At 41.6% G+C, this 18825-nt stretch overlaps 1 protein-coding gene across 3 annotated transcripts in view; it reads left to right on the top strand.

Moving 5' to 3' along the window:
• LOC128696521 (uncharacterized transporter slc-17.2) overlaps window positions 1-18825 on the top strand; it is a 164692-nt gene that overhangs the window by 132271 nt on the left and 13596 nt on the right. For all 3 annotated transcript variants that reach the window (XM_053787801.2, XM_070094763.1, XM_070094762.1), the window contains one exon: window positions 12607-12686. In XM_053787801.2, coding sequence (XP_053643776.2) covers window positions 12607-12686 — 80 coding nt within the window. The remainder of the gene's footprint in view (window positions 1-12606; window positions 12687-18825) is intronic.

The raw sequence follows: 18825 nt of genomic DNA, 5'->3' as shown, positions 1-18825 counted from the left end.
TTTTTATACTTTTCCCTCTAATACATTAAAATCATTATTTAGCATCGTTACGAAGTGGGAAGAGCTGTGGTAAACCCGTGAGACGCCGGGAGTGACGATGATGATAAGCAGCATGTCGCTCTCGGCCATATTTATTTATTTATTTATTAATTTGAACATGATACAGAGAAGTACAAAAGAATACAGTTAAATGCAGCATGCCAAAGCCACTTGAATGCATAGCATTACGGGCAGGCTTAAAATTAACTTAAGATTAACTAAGCAATGAAGTATTCATTGGTAAAACATTATTGTAAACAGATAACAATTAAGCACAAATGAGTATTACAAAAACAGGTCGTATGGTTGCTTGCATTGCTGTACAAACAGTATTTATTTATTTATTTAATTTGAACATGATACAGAGAAGTACAAGGAATACAATTTTTAAAGTGCAGCATGCCAAAGTCCCTTGTATGCAGAGCATTATGGGCAGGCTTAAAATTAACTTAAGATTAACTAAACAATGATATATTCAGTTGTACAAAAAATATTGTAAAACAGATAACAATTTAGTACAAATGAGTATTACAAAGGCAGGTCATATGGTCATTTACTGTGTTGCTGTGTAATCACTAGAATGGAGTATTCGTTAGGTAATGGAGTTAAATAGTAACAAAGTTTGATTGGGTCACAGGTTGACATTTATGAGATACAATAATGAGACATATATGAGATACAATTATTCAGTATTTATTTAGTTGTGGGTGAGTAAATGATTTTTGAGAAGAGACTTGAATTTATAAACAGTGTTTCTTTTATATTCACAGGTAATAAATTCCAGATTTTAGGGCCTTTTATGTGCATTGAGTTTTTGCATAGCGTGAGATGGACACGAGGAACATCAAAGAGTGATCTGTGTCTTGTGTTATGGTCATGTGTTCTGTTGAGGTTGGTAAGGAGATGTTTGAGGGGAGGGTTAATGTCAGAGTTAAGTGTTCTGTGTATGTAGTAGGTGCAGTAATAAGTATGGATGTTTTGTATTGTGAGTAGGTTTAGAGTTTTGAATATTGGTGGAGTGTGCTGTCTGTAGTGGGAATTTATCATTCTGACTGCAGCCTTTTGTTTGGTGATTAGTGGTCTGAGATGGTTTATTGTTGTTGAGCCCCATGCACAAACTCCATAGGTGAGATAGGGGTAAATAAGTGAGTGATATAGGGCCAGGAGGGCTGACTGTGGAACATAGTACCGTATCTTCGATAGTATGCCTACGGTCTTGGAAATTTTTTTGGAAATTTTTTGTATATGTGTTTGAAATTTGAGTCCATTATCAAGGTGGATTCCTAGGAATTTTCCCTCTGAGTTTTGTGATAGGTGATCCATTTATCATTATGTGAAGAGACACATCTGCAGCTCCGTTACCAAACTGAATGTAGTAGGTTTTGTCAATGTTTAGAGTAAGTTTGTTGGTCCTCATCCAGGTTGATATTTTCTGTAATTCGGTATTTACAGTATTGGCTAGCATGAATGGGCTCGGATGAGAGTAGACGTATGTAGTGTCATCTGCAAATAGTGTGGGTTTGAGTAGTTGCGATGCATTTGTAGGTCATTTATGTATATGAGAAAGAGAAGAGGGCCTAGGACTGTAGATGAATGGTTCAGAGAACCGACATGTTGATAAATTAGACACATGTGCAACTCTTGGGTATCTTTATTGAGGAAACGTTTCGCCACACAGTGGCTTCATCAGTCCATACAAAGGAGAATCTTGAAGAATAGGAGGAGAATGAGGTAATCAGTCCCTCAACCTTGAGTCGATGTGGTCAGTCCATCAATCTTGAATAGAATACGGCATACGTGCTGAGAAGGAGCTTATAAACCGTTGGCAGGAGAGGTGCAGCAGTCATAGGTCGTGTAACATTTGTTCAATGTTGAAGTAGGCCGTTGTATGGACTGATGAAGCCACTGTGTGGCGAAACGTTTCCTCAATAAAGATACCCAAGAGTTGCACATGTGTCTAATTTATCAACATGTCGGTTCTCTGAACCATTCATCTACAAACCTGTCAGACACTGCAACTTCTTGGGATCTTAATACTTGGGAATTCTTCGCTTGCCTAATTCTTGGGCACGACCTACTTCAACATTGAACAACTGTTACACGACCTATGACTGCTGCACCTCTCCTGCCAACGGTTTATAAGCTCCTTCTCAGCACGTATGCCGTATTCTATTCAAGATTGATGGACTGACCACATCGACTCAAGGTTGAGGGACTGATTACCTCATTCTCCTCCTATTCTTCAAGATTCTCCTTTGTATGGACTGATGAAGCCACTGTGTGGCGAAACGTTTCCTCAATAAAGATACCCAAGAGTTGCACATGTGTCTAATTTATCATCAGGGCCTAGGACACTTCCCTGTGGGACACCAACTGTAATTGGCTATGCAGAAGAGTTTGCCCCATTTGTGTACACATATTGGCTTCTGTTACTGAGGTATGACTTTAGGTAGTTGAGGGAGTGCCCTCTTATACCATATTGCGACAATTTTATGTGGAGCAAGTCGTGGTCAACTGTATCGAAAGCTTTACATAAGACAATGAAGATCCCAAGTGGGACTTCTTTTTTCTCTATTGCTGTATAAATATGTTCTAGCATGTGGATAATAGCATCATTAGTATTTTTATTAGGCCTGAACCCAAACTGACAGGGGTTGGGTATGTTGTGGGAGATGAGGTAGGAATAGATATGCTTATGGATTAATTTTTTTAAGATTTTAGAGAGAGGGTGTAAGTTGGTTATTGGCCTGTAGTTATTCAAGTCTGTGTGGTCTCCTCCTTTATTGATCGGGGTGACCCTTGCTATTTTGAGAACTGTAGGAAAGGTAGAGGATTCAATGGATTTGTTAAAGAGTGTTGCAATGATTGGTGATAGCACCTGTGACACTTTTTTGTATATAATGGGTGGTAAGGTATTTAAATCTCCTGTCTTGTTTTTTAGTTGGGTTAGTAAGAGCTAGGAACAGTGTGTTTGAGTAGTTGCCAGTGAGGTAGTCATTGGGTGGGGTATCTGAGCTTGGGATTTTATTGGTAAGGTTTTTTCCTATAGTGGAGAAGAAATCATTGAGTCTGCTGTTTCAGTAGGTGGGAATTGGGGTTCATTTGGTTTTGTTAATTCAATTTCTCTATTTCGTGTTATCTTTTTTGTTTTTAGCATTTCTGATAGGTTTTTCCAGGTCCTTTTTATGTCACCTCGTAAGTTGGATAATCTGTTCTCATAATACAATTTTTTAGCTCTTCTTATTCGGCTGGTTAGGATTGACGAGTAACGTTTTGTTTGGTTTCTGGTTATGTGGCCCATTCTGTACTGTTTTTCGTATAGGTGCTTTGTATTTATGAATTTGAGGATACTGGGTGTTAGCCAGGGACTGTTCAGTCTCTTTGCAGTCATCTGTTTAGTTTTTTTTAGGGCAGTGCTTCTTATAGAGGTGTTGGGTCTTTTTTAGAAAATTATTAGTACATTCGTCAATATCTGTATATATTTCTAGCTCAGTGTGCCAGTCAATGTTTGTCACTGCTACTGTGAAGTTAGTGATACCTGCCTCATTGTGAAGTCTGAAAGTGACTTTAGTAGTGTCTAGGGGTAATTTGCCAAGGTTTGTTATGAGGAAGGTAGGGTAATGGTCTGTGGTATTATCTGTGATTATGCCTGATCTTAAGGGGAATATGGTGTTGGTCCAGATGTGGTCTAGTAGGGAAACACTAGTCTCTGTAACTCTTGTAGGTTTTGTTACTGTTGGTAGCAACATGCAGTTACTCAGTGTTTGTGAATTTAGTATCATGCAACATATTTTATATTTACGCAGTTATTGACAATTGTCTTTATTTGTCTATCACATGTCTTCTAAAATGATATTGCACATACAATAAACATCATACAAACATAAAATAATACAGACATTCAAATGTAGAAAAACTGATAATCTGATTAGTGGTCGGCGGCTCAGCATTAAGGCAGTGTACCATAAGATTATAATTTTACACTTTCTGGTGTAGTAACACTATAGAAAACGCGTGGCACAAGGGTTACTATAGAAGAACACTCCTATCGTATGCCAAGACTCAATCGTGATTTCTCCCTCTCTCTTTCAGAAAAAAGTCTTTTGTCTGCCGCCCACAGGATGGGTATGGGGTGCATAATAAAGATGTTAAACTAATTTCTCCTAAGTAATATGCATGGCCACGTTTTTCTCGATATCTCGGAAGAAAATTACTCGCCTATTTAATGAAAGTTTTTCATTATTAATGAACGAATTGAAAAGATTTTCGCAAACCATCTTGGCGCGGTGAAGAGCTCTTGGTCTGAGGAATTAGACCTTTAGGTCTCCTTCCTCAGACCGAACCGAATTACCCCCCAATCCCCCCTTCCCTATCTCATTCTCACCATCCATCCTTTTGCCTTCTTCCCTCCCAACCTTCCCTTTTTCTCTTCCCGTTTGTAGCCTCTGGGGTCCTTCCCTCTGGAATTACGGTTTTTAGGTAGGGGAAGTGTGACGGCAAACTACACTACTCCCTCGGGAGTAGTGTAGTTTGCCGTGGAATTTGGATCATCTGCAGGTGCCCTGCTCCCTTCCCGGATTTCCAGGAGACGGGTGTATCTTCGGAGGCTCTCCTGTCGGTTCTGGGATGTGGCAGCTGAGAGGTATGCTTTGTGATGGATATCTGACTGCCCTCTCTTTTGTCCACCGAGGTGGCTCAGTGGATGTGAGGTTGCTATCCTCTTCCTCCCAGGCCCCTTTGTTACCACATCCTGTTCTGACCAAGCATCGTTATTGGATCATTCTCCAGACTTTTCCCATAACCCTGTATCTTCTGCTGGTGACGCTTTGTCACCTGCTCCAGGTGCTAAGGCTCCGCCCATTTCTTCTAGTGTCTCTGCCCCTTGCATGCCTTTAACTATGTTTCCAACTTCCCCAAATACAGTGCGATGGTTTTCGGATCGCCCACTTGCCTCAGGTCGGACCGCCCACGGTCCTGCGTCTAGACGTTCCAGACCGTTTGCTGACAATGGTCCATAGATTTCTGCTCAATCCACTAAGAAACGGCCTACACAACTTCCACTTCCTTTATGCACTATGTTTACAAGTACACAGTGGACCAAATTCTTTTCCTTGCAACCAAAATCTCCAAATGATTATCTTTCAGATCACAGTATCGGTAAAGCTCTTTTACGACATGGTCAAAATACATCCTTTCACGCTTTTCAGAGCGGTGCACGCATCATTTCAGTTCACAATGCAGGCCAAGCTCATGATCTTTCCCATCTTACTTCCATTGATAACGTTCCTTTCACAGTTCACAAGCATGCTACTCTCAATTCTTCCAGTGGTACAGTGGTCTTATCGTGTACCATTGTACAGTGTGATTTTCTTTCTTTTGGTGATGATATTTTGGAGAAATTAGCCCTTCAGGATTTCCGATTCTCAAAGTGGATACGTATGTCCTGCCTGCTCGTGGGAGGAGGCGCTGTCCCAATAAGATCGCCCGCTTAATCTTTGTTGTGAACTCCCGTCCTTCGTTTAGATTTCGAAACATCGCCTAGAGGTCCGCAAAGGGTTCCCTAAGCCCCAACAATGTCGAAATTGTTGCCGCTTCGGACAACCAGCTAAATACAGCAGGTCTGAGACGAAACCCTCGATGCACACTGATATGCCTCCTTATGCCCCTTCTTATTTTTCTCAACCCTCGCAGCAACCTTTTACTACAGAGAATTCCAATTTCTCCCTGCTTACACGCTTTACGTTGCCGCCACACATTGATTTCACTGACCCTACTAGCCCGTAAATTGTATCGCTTCACATTGTTGGTATATCTATCTTTGTAAATAATGACTTATTTATAATGGAATATTCGTAGTCTTGGGCATAATCGGGAGAGCTCCAGGTGCTGTTCTCCCAGTTTTACCTAGTATGTGTCGGGTTACAAGAGCCTAAAGTTCGGTCAGCTGTTATCCTTCCTTTTTCGGGCTTTGTGCCGTTGCATTCTTCTCATCCCTTTCCTGATGAAATTTATAATGAGAGTGCGCTTCTTGTGTGCATTATACTGCAGCCCGTATTTATTTGTATAGGTAGTATACAGTTTGCTCTCTATCTTTCCCCTTCCTGTGCATTCTGTATCTCGGATGTTGCTTTCTTAATCTCTACCGCCACCCATCTTGTTGTAAAGTGATTTTAATTCTCACCATCTTTGGGAAGGGTCCCACACTGACTCTCGTGGTGATCAGTTGGAGATTCCTCACTTCTCATAGGTATATGAAAAACGAGGTGAACAACAGAATTTATGAAAGGGAAAAAAGGTGGGCGGTGCATTATCCATGAAGGCAAAAGGAAATGTATGAAAGTAAACGAGTGAAGCTTGGGTTGTGAATGTTGCGGTGAGGAGAAGGTTGGAGGTAGTGGCGATGTCGTGCTTGAGGGCATTGTGTGTGACGTAAATATTATGCAGAGAATTCGTAATTTTGAGATTAGGAGGGTGTGCAAAATTACTACAAGTATTATCCAGAGGGTTTAAGTGGGGTTGTTGAGTTGGTTTGGTCATTTGGAGAGGATGGAGCAAAATAGGATGACTTGGAGGGTGCATTAATCTTTTGTAGAGGGAAGGCGGGGTAGGGGTTTTCCTAGATAAGATAGACGGAGGGAATAAAGAAGGCTTTGTGTGCAAGGGACTTGGACATCCAGCAGGCATGTGTGAGCATGTTAGAGAGGAGTAAGTGGAGGCATATGGTTTTGGAACTTAGCGAAGTTGTTGGAGTGTGAGCAAGAAAAAAAATTGTGAATAAATTCAGGAGAACTGGTTAGCCGAACTTGAGTCTTGAAGGTGGGAAGTACAATGCCTGCGCCCTGAAGGATTTTTTACTGTATTGTAGGCGCTAGGCGCGCCTCTCGCAAAGACAGTGATGGATTTTTTTTTTTTTGGGGTGGTCACTCTACCTCGGTGGGAAACTAGCGTGAGACATGTATATTTGTATTGCCGAATTGGTAAAACTTGCGATTTTGGCTTACATAGGCCAGTAGGCCTGCTGCAGTGTTCCTTATGCTTTTTTACACACACACACACACACACACAGGGACTCGACCCCTGCAACCTCAACTAGGTGAGCACACACACACACACACACACACACACACACACACACACACACACACACACACACACACACCTAGGACAAAATGGTAACTAACACGAAGACCAGGCAGAACTACAAAGGGATCTGGACAGGCTGCAGACCTGGTCCAGCAATTGGCTCCTGGAGTTCAACCCCACCAAGTGCAAAGTCATGAAGATTGGGGAAGGGCAAAGAAGACCGCACACGGAGTACAGTCTAGGGGGTCAGAGACTACAAACCTCACTCAAGGAAAAAGATCTTGGGGTGAGTATAACACCAGGCACATCTCCTGAAGCGCACATCAACCAAATAACTGCTGCAGCATATGGGCGCCTAGCAAACCTCAGAACAGCATTCCGACATCTTAATAAGGAATCGTTCAGGACCCTGTACACCGTATACGTTAGGCCCATATTGGAGTATGCGGCACCAGTTTGGAACCCACACCTAGCCAAGCACGTAAAGAAACTAGAGAAAGTGCAAAGGTTTGCAACAAGACTAGTCCCAGAGCTAAGAGGTATGTCCTACGAGGAGAGGTTAAGGGAAATCAACCTGACGACACTGGAGGACAGGAGAGATAGGGGGGACATGATAACGACATACAAAATACTGAGAGGAATTGACAAGGTGGACAAAGACAGGATGTTCCAGAGACTGGACACAGCAACAAGGGGACACAGTCGGAAGTTGAAGACACAGATGAATCACAGGGATGTTAGGAAGTATTTCTTCAGCCACAGAGTAGTCAGGAAGTGGAATAGTTTGGGAAGCGATGTAGTGGAGGCAGGATCCATACATAGCTTTAAGCAGAGGTATGATAAAGCTCACGGTTCAGGGTGAGTGACCTAGTAGCGACCAGTGAAGAGGCGGGGCCAGGAGCTTGGATTCGACCCCTGCAACCTCAACTAGGTGAGTAGGTGAGCGCGCGCGCGCGCACACACACACACACACACACACACACACACACACACACACACACACACACACACACACACACACACACACACACACACACACACACACTCTATGAGGGACAGGACTATTTCAGGAAATAATGAATAAGTGAATGCTCACTTATTAAACAACACAGGAAGATTAAATATTTATATTAAATATTAAACCACGTGTCGATAGTGTGTACGTGTGCACATGTTCTACTGTCTTCAAGTTATGTCCTGGAATTTGTATTGATAAATCCACTGGATGGCGAAACGTCTTCAATAAAGATACCCAGATGTTGCACATGTCTTAATTTCATCTTGTGGGTATTGTATACAATTCTTGTACAACTTGTCAGACACTGCAACATCATGGAATCTTGATTCTGAGGACATGTACATAACCTTCACGACTACGACAACTACTTCTACAACTAACCCATCTCTTTGGGTAGGACCTACTTCCGCTGGGGAATCCCGCCTACCAGTGACTATGCCCTCGTCTGCTATACGTCCCATTCCACCTGACGTTAGTATATAAGCACCAGGCTCCTTGCTTCTGCTTCAGAATCTCCACGGTGCTCCTCGCACCTACTCCAAGGTTGAGGGACTGATTACCTCATCTTCTGTACATAGTTCTACTGTCTTCAAGTTATGTTCTGGAATTTGTATTGATAAAGCCACTGGATGGCGAAACGTCTACAATAAAGATACACAGATGTTGCAAATGTGTCTTAATTTCACGTGTGCACATGTTTGGTATAAGTTATTTCATCTTGCTGCAAACACTGGCTTCACAATGATTTTTAGAATGCTAGACTTCCCATACCCACCTGTGTTAAAATTCGCTTGTATTCAACTGAAGAAGATTGCTGCGCAGCCGAAGCACTTGGGTAGTAATGACCTCCAAGTGTTGGAAATATGTTTGATTCACCAGCCTGTCAGTATTGTATATAATGTAATGATTTCCACAACTCCTTCGCTAAACTAAGAGCTCTACTTACACTACTGGTCGAGCAAGATGCCCGATACTTGTCAGTAGTGTATATTATCAATAATATGATACCTGCATGACAAAGCAACTCGATTGTTTCTTGGTACAGGAAAGTATTCTGCAGCTCCTTTGCTAAACAAACGCATAGTGACAAGATCTACTAGTGGGACACATGCACGTATGACGGTACTTCCAGATGCTGCACCTCACTTCACCAATATATAAGGTCTGGATGATGGAGTGGCCACTCGGGATTACTTATGTTGTTTCCCACATATTCGCCTGTAATCAACCGAAGAAGCCTGCAGTGCAGGCAAAACCAAGTGTTGGACATGAGTTTTTATTCATTAGCTTGTCGGTACTGTATTCCGTTAATATTGTGACATACGTGTCTGACACACCAACCCAGTGTTACATTGCTGCAGGGGAAGTCTTCTAGTAGGCCACGCTCACCTGGGATGCTATCTCCAGCTGCTACTCCTCACTTCTACTCTAATATATGATGTCTGGCCGCATGCCTCTGAGGAACTAACCACCACCTATCAAGACTGAGGGACTACTTGCTTCAGAATTACTTACTTTGCTTTCTACAGTGTTATATTTGCCGAAGCGATTCGTAGCCATCTTGATAGGCACAGATTGATTAATGAATCTCAACACGGTTTTACAAAGGGGCGTTCCTGTCTTACGAATTTACTAACATTTTTCTCTAAGATGTTTGAGGAGGTAGATCACGGTAATGAATATGATATTGTGTATATGGACTTCAGTAAGGCTTTCGATAGAGTTCCACATCAGAGGCTATTGAGGAAACTTAAGGCACACGGAATAGGAGAAATTTTTTCCTGGGTAGAGGTACGGCTGACAAATAGGCAGCAGAGAGTTTGCATAAATGGGGAGAAATCAGAATGGGGGCACGTCACAAGCGGTGTTCCTCAGGGGTCAGTGTTGGGCCCGTTGTTGTTCACAATTTACATAAACGACATAGATGAGGGAATAAATAGTGACATAAGCAAATTTGCTGATGGCACCAAAATAGGCCGTCCAATTCAATCTAATGAGGACACTAGAGCACTCCATGATGATTTGAATAGACTGATGCAATGGTCGGAGAAGTGGCAGATGCAGTTTAATATAGATAAATGCAGAGTTCAAAATGTTGGACAGGAAAATAACCATGCTACATATAAAGTAAATAATGTAAATCTTAATACTACTGATTGCGAAAAGGATTTAGGAGTTCTGGTTAGCAGTAATCTAAAACCAAGACAACAGTGCATTAGTGTTCACAAAGCTAACAGAATTCTTGGCTTCATATCTAGAAGTATAAATAATAGAAGTCCTCAGGTTGTTCTTCAACTCTATATATCCTTGGTTAGGCCTCATTTAGACTATGCTGCTCAGTTCTGGTCACTGTTGCAGAATGGATATAAATGCTCTGGAAAACGTACAGAGGAGGATGACAAAGATGATCCCATGTATCAGAAATCTTCCCTATGAGGATAGACTGAGGGCCCTGAATCTGCATTCTCTCGAAAGGCATAGAATTAGGGGGGATATGATTGAGGTATATAAATGGAAAACAGGAATAAATAAAGGGGATGTAAATAGCGTGCTGAAAATTTTCAGCCAAGACAGGACTCACAGCAGTGGTTTCAAGTTGGATAAATTGAGATTCAGGAAGGATATAGGAAAGGACTGGTTTGGTAATAGTTGTGAATGAGTGGAACAAACTCCCGAGTACAGTTTTGAGGCTAAAACATTGTGTAGTTTTAAAAATAGGTTATATAAATACATGAGTGGGTGTGGGTGGGTGTGAGTTGGACCGGACTAGCTTGTGCTGCTGGGTCTGGTGCCGTGCTCCTTCCTTGAGTGGAAGTGACCAGACTGGGTGGGTCATTGGGCTAATCCGGGGGGGGGGGAGACATGAACCTGCTCCGCATGGGCCAGTGGGCCTGTTACAGTGTTCCTTCTTTCTTATGTTCTTATTTCCCTATAGTATTCGACTGAAGAAGCCTGCTTCACAGGCGACAGGTGCCTCCAATAAAGGTGGCACGTGTGACTTGTTTATAAACTCATCTCTGTTGTATATTTCATAAATATTATGGAAAATGCTGTATATTTTCCGAAAATACAGTGTAATTTGTATGTAAATTGATGGAATGTATTAAGAAGGCGAGAACTTGAGAAGACGAGTAGACAGGACAGTCAGGGAACCCCAGCCATGTCATGTCTGTACATTTATGTTGAAATTCTGGCCAGTATTTTCTTCATATTTTAGGCAGGGGTTTGTGTATGACACATCAAGGAATCTCCAGACTAATTGGCGAGTGTTATTAAGATAAATTCTCCTTCAATGTATATGTATTCATTTTTTAAATTTAATATACAGTCCACATATTTATGTTAGTGTTTTACCAGAATTCCTGGTGATGTATATTTCATTTGAGATTAATATAGGTCCAGAGTGACTTGTGGAAGTATGACAGTAGTAGGTATCGAAGGAGGACATTTTTTGCGACCTAGGATGTCCTAAAATTCTTAAATGTCTCTGTAACCTTGATAAAGAATAATTATCTTTGTTACCATTTACTGGTATGTATCTTATGAGGTTCATCCAGCTAATTTTAATTTTCCATAAATATTATTTATTTATCTTTTAAATTGTAGCACCTTTCCTCTGACTCCACTATAAAAGTATCCATCCTCTTGTTTCTGTTTTAGATTTATCAAGGCTAAGATACACAACACTTCTTAAAATGTTGAGAGACTTTACACCAAGAAATTACCACTCCATTACTTCCACTTGCTCCAGTCTTTATGCTTTGGACTGGAAGAGCCGCTGGTTGCCTCAACATATCAATATTTTTTGCAGGTGTCTTATTGTTTAACTTTTCGCTACTGTATACCTTTTGAGTCAAGAAACTTTATATTCGAGGGATTTTGATGTCACTTGTTAATAGTATAAATCGGAACGAAAAGTGTGATTGCAACACTGAAATCATGAAACGCTTTCTAAGTACGGGTTTGAAATTTTTTCCAGCCAAGGTATTGTGATAATATGCTCTTTCTTACTGTTTCTAATACGTTTTTGTTTGGCATATTCTAAGACCTTTTTATTCTTATTACATTTGCTGTAATTTTTATAGTTTTTCCTTTGAATATGAATGTAAACAGTTTTCGTTTTTACTACTTACGAGGGATTGTAAAACGCACACTCCCAGGCCTACACCAGAACTTCTTCATATCTTAATTCCTCATTCCACTTACTAAGGGATTAGGGTAATTTGTTTGGTTACTTTTGGATTGTGAGGAATTCGCCTTTTGGACAGAGGCTGTCAATAATTCCACGAGTCCTTGAAGCCTCAGATAAGACTTAAAAAAAGTGTAACTAAACAGTGTTAATTGCCCAAAGAAGGTTATTAATATAATGAAATCACACGTTATCCTGCCAAGGTGAGAAACCTAACTTTATCTCATGGACGCCATGAATCATGAAAGGGAAAGCTGACAGATAATTTATTTGACAGGAACGCTGTCTGGACTTACTGGACTGGGAAACATTGGCGGATTTATAGCTCCTATAATCACCTCCCACCTGATCTCCCAGGTGAGTCTTACTGCTAAAGTTTCCTCTTATCTCCTAGGTGAGGCTATAACTACCTTCTGGCCTATTTCCCAGGTGAGTGTAGCTGCAAAGGTCGTCTCCCGGGTAATGCTAGCTGCTGTCACCTGTGCCTTACTCCTTTCTGAACGAATGTTTTGCAGTTCGCCGACCCTCCCGGAATACGAAGTGTCCTTGAATATTAGACCTGGATGTTTTCTAGTTTATGCCTCGCCCGCCTATTACAACTCGTCCGATTCACCTCAGAACTTCGGTGAATCGGACACTGGTCTAAGGTGTTCGTCTCGTTTCGATATATACAGACTCGCCTCTTATTTTTGTTTTCCTCTCTACAGACATTTAAAGTTCTCTTATCTTTTTCTACTTTTATTTATTTTCATACACAATAAAACTGTTTATATCTTTCTCCATATGTAACTTTAATCAGTCATTTGGTTCAATGATAAATGGGAAAAATACTCTTACTCTAGAGAATTTCTTAATTCTCCTTATCTCTTATTAAATTCTGTAGGAGTTTGTGTGTCATATTTTTTTTTTTTGATAATCATTGATATAGTACCATTTAATAAAATTTTAAATCTGATATTTTCATATATTTTCTAGTTTATAAAAAAACATTGAAATCAATGATAAAATATTTTGTCACTTTCTCAATATTAGGAAAGGATAATGCGATTTTTTTTATTATGTAATAAATGCATTATAGTATCTTAATCAGTCATACTTATTTACATAATTTGCTGGTTTCTTTTTCTGTCTCATAAACACGCTAGATAACAGGGATATCTTGCTACTCCTACTTACACTTGGGTCATACTTCACAGACACGCACATGCATATATATATACATACATCTAGGTTTTTCTCCTTTTCCTGAATAGCTCTTGTTCTTCTTTAATTCTTCTATTGTCCATGGGGAAGTGGAAAAGAATCTTTCCTCCGTAAGCCATGCGTGTCGTATGAGGTAACTTAAATGCCGGGAGCAATGGGCTAGTAACCACTTCTCCTGTAAACATTTACTAAAACAGAGAAGGAGAAAAACTTTATAAAACTGGGTTGCTTGAATGTGCGTGGATGTAGTGCGGATGACAAGAAACAGATGATTGCTGATGTTATGAATGAAAAGAAGTTGGATGTCCTGGCCCTAAGCGAAACAAAGCTGAAGGGGGCAGGCGAGTTTCGGTGGGGAGAAATAAATGGGATTAAATCTGGAGTATCTGAGAGAGTCAGAGCTAAGGAAGGGTAGCAATAATGTTGAAGGATCAGTTATGGGAGGAGTAAAGAGAGTATGAATGTGTAAATTCAAGGATCATGTGGATTAAAATAAAGGTAGGATGCGAAAAGTGGGTGATAATAAGCGTGTATGCACCTGGAGAAATGAGGAGTGTAGATTAGAGAGAGAGATTTTGGGAGATGTTAAGTGAATGTATAGGAACCTTTGAACCAAGTGAGAGAGTATTTGTGGTAGGGGACCTGAATGCTAAAGTAGGAGAAGGTGCGGGATTGCCAAAACTGTTGTCCAGAGGGCTGAGGAAGGGTTGTTGAGGTGGTTCGGACATGTGGAGAGAATGGAGCGAAACAGAATGACTTGAAGAGTGTATCAGTCTGTAGTGGAGGGAAGGCAGGGTAGGGGTCGGCCTAGGAAAGGTTGGAGGGAGGGGGTAAAGGAGGTTTTGTGTGCGAGGGGGCTTGGACTTCCAGCAAGCATGCGTGAGCGTATTTGATAGTGAATGAAGACAAATGGATGTTAATACTTGACGTGCTGTTGGAGTGTGAGCAAAGTAACATTTATGAAGGGATTCAGGGAAACCGGCAGGCCGGACTTGAGTCCTGGAGATGGGAAGTACAGTGTCTGCACTCTGAAGGAGGGATGTTAATGTTACAGTTTTAAACTGTACTGTAAAGCACCCTTCTGGCAAGACAGTGATGGAGTGAATGATGGTGAAAGTTTTTCTTTTTCGGGCCACCCTGCCTTGGTGGGAATCGTCCAGTGTGTTAATAAAAAAAAATTGATATTTAATGTAAATGAATGAAAAAAAGGATGCACAAATTCCCCTTTCCAGAGAGAGACGGAGAGGGGGCAGAGACGGAGAGGGGGCAGAGACGGAGAGGGGGCAGAGACGGAGAGGAGGCAGAGACGGAGAGGGGACGGAGAGGAGGCAGAGACGGAGAGGGGGCAGAGACGGAGAGGGGGAGAGACGGAGAGGGGACGGAGAGGAGGCAGAGACGGAGAGGGGACGGAGAGGGGACGGAGCGGGGGCAGAGACGGAGAGGGGACGGAGAGGGGGCAGAGACGGAGAGGGGAAGGAGAGGGGGCAGAGACGGAGAGGGGACGGAGAGGGGGCAGAGACGGAGTGGGGAAGGAGAGGGGGCAGAGACGGAGAGGGGACGGAGAGGGGGCAGAGACGGAGAGGGGAAGGAGAGGAGGCAGAGACGGAGAGGGGACGGAGAGGAGGCAGAGACGGAGAGGGGAAGGAGAGGAGGCAGAGACGGAGAGGGGACGGAGAGGAGGCAGAGACGGAGAGGGGACGGAGAGGGGGCAGAGACGGAGAGGGGACGGAGAGGGGGCAGAGACGGAGAGGGGAAGGAGAGGAGGCAGAGACGGAGAGGGGACGGAGAGGGGGCAGAGACGGAGAACTAGTAGGATACTAATGTAGAATGATTTAGAAAAAAAAAACAAGCAAACACTAGGTCTTATTAGGATACGTATTTGTCGTGTGACCTTGATCCCTCCCAGTGTTTACTAACCTTCTCTGTACAGCAACTTGTGGGTATTTATTACCAAGGTTTATACTAACAATCTAGTATAACCCCAGAAACTTTTATTAACTAACAAATATTCTAACTTTTCTAACTAGATTAAGGGAAAGATATTTCCTTTGAAGTCTTTACCAGTGGTAACTTTTTCTGTAATATTGCTGATGTAAATCGTATTATTGTGGCATACGGTTAAAAGATATGAAGTCATTGTAAATGGCAAAATGGTGGAGTATACAATGATAATATCCACTAAGACCAAAAGAAAGAAAAAATCCTGGAAGGGGTGACAGTGTGACTTTCAAAAATTGACCTCGAAATGCGTTCTAAAGACGTTTGATTGATGCACTTAAATCATCAAGGAAAATATTTAAAACTTTTGATCCAAGGAGATAAGACTAAGTTGGCATCAATTCTTAAATGACTAATATCCTCAATATTTTAAACTTTGAAGAAACTCATCCATGATACATAAGGTTAATCTCGTGTTAATTGCTTTTAACATTCTTAAAATATATTACACCATGCAATGGTTACCCACCATTTAAAACCCATAACTACCATGTAAAGGCCACACATGACTCCATGTAACAATATTGAGATATTCTCCCTCTAAAACAGAATCTTCAAAATACATTCAAAAACACTTTCATTTTGAAAAAAATATAGATATTTTCGAAAACTTTTTCTTCATATATATAATTTTTCCCTTAAACTGAAGTTTTTACTTTCATTACTTTCTCTAACTTTCCCTCTGAGAAAGTTGTTCCTGAAACACTCTTATAACATATGAAAACATAAGAAAAATTAAAAGGCATTGCCATTTATAAAAGAATTTCGACTTTGTAACCAAAAATTACATTAATACTGCTATTTCAGCAACTTAAACAAATATTCCTACCAAATATTATGAAGTAGGAAAATACTCAGAGAATATCTTATTGCAATAATTTTATATTGATTATTATCCCTGGGTAATACCATTTATTTCAAATTATTATTAATCCATCATAACACATAAAATATATACAAAAAGTTGTCCTCTCATTAAGGTCTATGAAACAAAAAAAAAAAGTTGAGAAATTTTATAGGCATTAATCCATTAAAAATTATTTACGTAAATTTTAAAACGTATATTGAAAGGTTTGATTCGAGGAACTGGTGGAAAGAAGTATCTTAAAATGTGAAAATATTGGAGAGTGCGTGGTAATATTGGAGAGTGCGTGGTAATATTGGAGAGTGCGTGGTAATATTGGAGAGTGCGTGGTAATATTGGAGAGTGCGTGGTAATATTGGAGAGTGCGTGGTAATATTGGAGAGTGCGTGGTAATATTGGAGAGTGCGTGGTAATATTGGAGAGTGCGTGGTAATATTGGAGAGTGCGTGGTAATATTGGAGAGTGCGTGGTAACAGTGAAGCACTGTATTCATGGAAATGAACTGGGGTCAGGTTAACGATGGATATTTGATTAATACTAGACAGTATAAAAAATCTACTGTCCCAGGCATGGGTGAGTCAGGTAGTGATGGTGAGGGTAAGGTGATGGTGAGGGTAAGGTGACAGTGCGGGTAAGGTGATGGTGAGTGTATAGGGTGACGGTGAGGGTAAGGTGATGGTTCGGGTAAGGTGGTGGTGAGGGTAAGGTTACCTGGAGGTTATTCCGGGGATCAACGTCCCCGCGGCCCGGTCCATGACCAGACCTCCCGATGGATCAGGGCCTGATCAACTAGGCTGGTGTGGGTAAGGTGGTGGTGAGGGTAAGGTGATGGTGAGGGTAAGGTGATGGTGAGGGTAAGGTGATGGTCAGGGTAAGGTGGTGCTGAGGGTAAGGTGATGGTGAGGGTAAGGTGATGGTGAGGTTACACAAATAACCCGCACATAAAAGGGAGAAGCTTACGACGACGTTTCGGTCCAACTTGGACCATTTACAAAGTCGCACTAACCAGAAGTGGAGCAGGACGGCTATATATAGGCACCGAAACGTCGTCGTAAGCTTCTCTCTCTTATGTGCAGGTTATTTGTGTATCGTTCCAGTCACGTTATTGTGCCTTTGTTATTGATGGTGAGGGTAAGATGATGGCGAGGGTAAGGTGATGGTACGGGTAAGGTGATGGTGAGGGTCAGTGGTCAGTACGCTGAGGTCAGTGGTCACGTGTGGTCATACCTGTCTTAAGCTCTCTGGGAGTTAGCGTGCGGTGTTACCAAACACCATGGCTTGTAGTGCTTTAGAATCCCAGGTTCAGGTGTTGAAGAAGGTTCTACTTCAGGAGAAAAATAGGTGGCTGAAGCTTTGCTTAGAGAGGTTTGTGAGTGTGAGATAGATTTAGTTGGTAAGGAGGAAATGGTCACCAGCAGTGAGAGTGGCAGCCGCTTAAAGTGGCAAGTGGTTCGCAGTTCAGGAAGAAGGAAGATAAGGAGAGTTAACAGAGAAGATGTGAAGGTAGGAAATCGATTCTCTGTTCTCCAGGGCGAGTGTACTTCAGTGGTCAGTGAAGTTGAAGGTACCACTGATTCCCCTGCTAATCAAGGTAAGAATATTCTAATTATAGGAGATTCTCAGGTAAGATGTATGGACCGTACTTTTTGTAACAGATAGAAAGGTCAAACAGAGAGTGTGCCTCCCAGGAGCAGTAGGTTGGATAATATTATGTCGGGTAATGGGAACAAGCCCATTATCTGTCTTAGTGCTGGGGGTAATGACATTGGGAAGGGCAGGAGACAGGAGCTGCTGGATAGGTACAGGTCGGCCATAGAAGTAGTCAGGTCTAAGAGAGGGATCCATAGTCATGCGTAGCATCTTGCCTGAAATGGGAGTAGACAATGAGTGGATGTCTGGGGCAATTAGTATAAATTGCTGGCTAGATGGGTACTGCAAGGAAATTGCAATCCCATTCATCGATAACTGGGACAAATTTTATGGCAAACGCGATATGTATGCAAGGGATGGGGTTCATCTCTCTGCGCTGGAGTGGTTGCATTAGCCAATTCGATTGACAGGGTAATTGATGACTTGTCTAGGACTTTAAACTGATAGATTATAGAGGTATGGGTGTTTGTAGGAAACAAACAGGCTGCAGTATTAGGGTTGAAAACAGCAGATTTTACCGGGATACTTCTGGGGTATGTTTATAAGACATAATTCAAAAAGTTGCTAGTAATGGCAAATCAATTGATCAACAAGCAAAGAGAGATAGTAGAGGGCAACGAGTGACTAGCTCCCTTAAGGTTTACTATACAAATAGTAGGAGTTTAAGAAATAAGATAGATGAGCTAAGATTACTTGCAAGTGCAGGAAATATAGATATTATTGCTTTAACAGAGACCTGGTTCAACCTGAAAGATAGAGAAATGCCTTCTGAATGCAACA

This window comes from Cherax quadricarinatus, chromosome 47 (genome assembly GCF_038502225.1).
Source record: "Cherax quadricarinatus isolate ZL_2023a chromosome 47, ASM3850222v1, whole genome shotgun sequence".
Lineage (NCBI taxonomy): Eukaryota > Metazoa > Arthropoda > Malacostraca > Decapoda > Parastacidae > Cherax > Cherax quadricarinatus.
The sequence above is the reverse complement of the archived record's forward strand: the minus strand, read 5'-3'. Positions and strand labels throughout refer to the sequence as shown.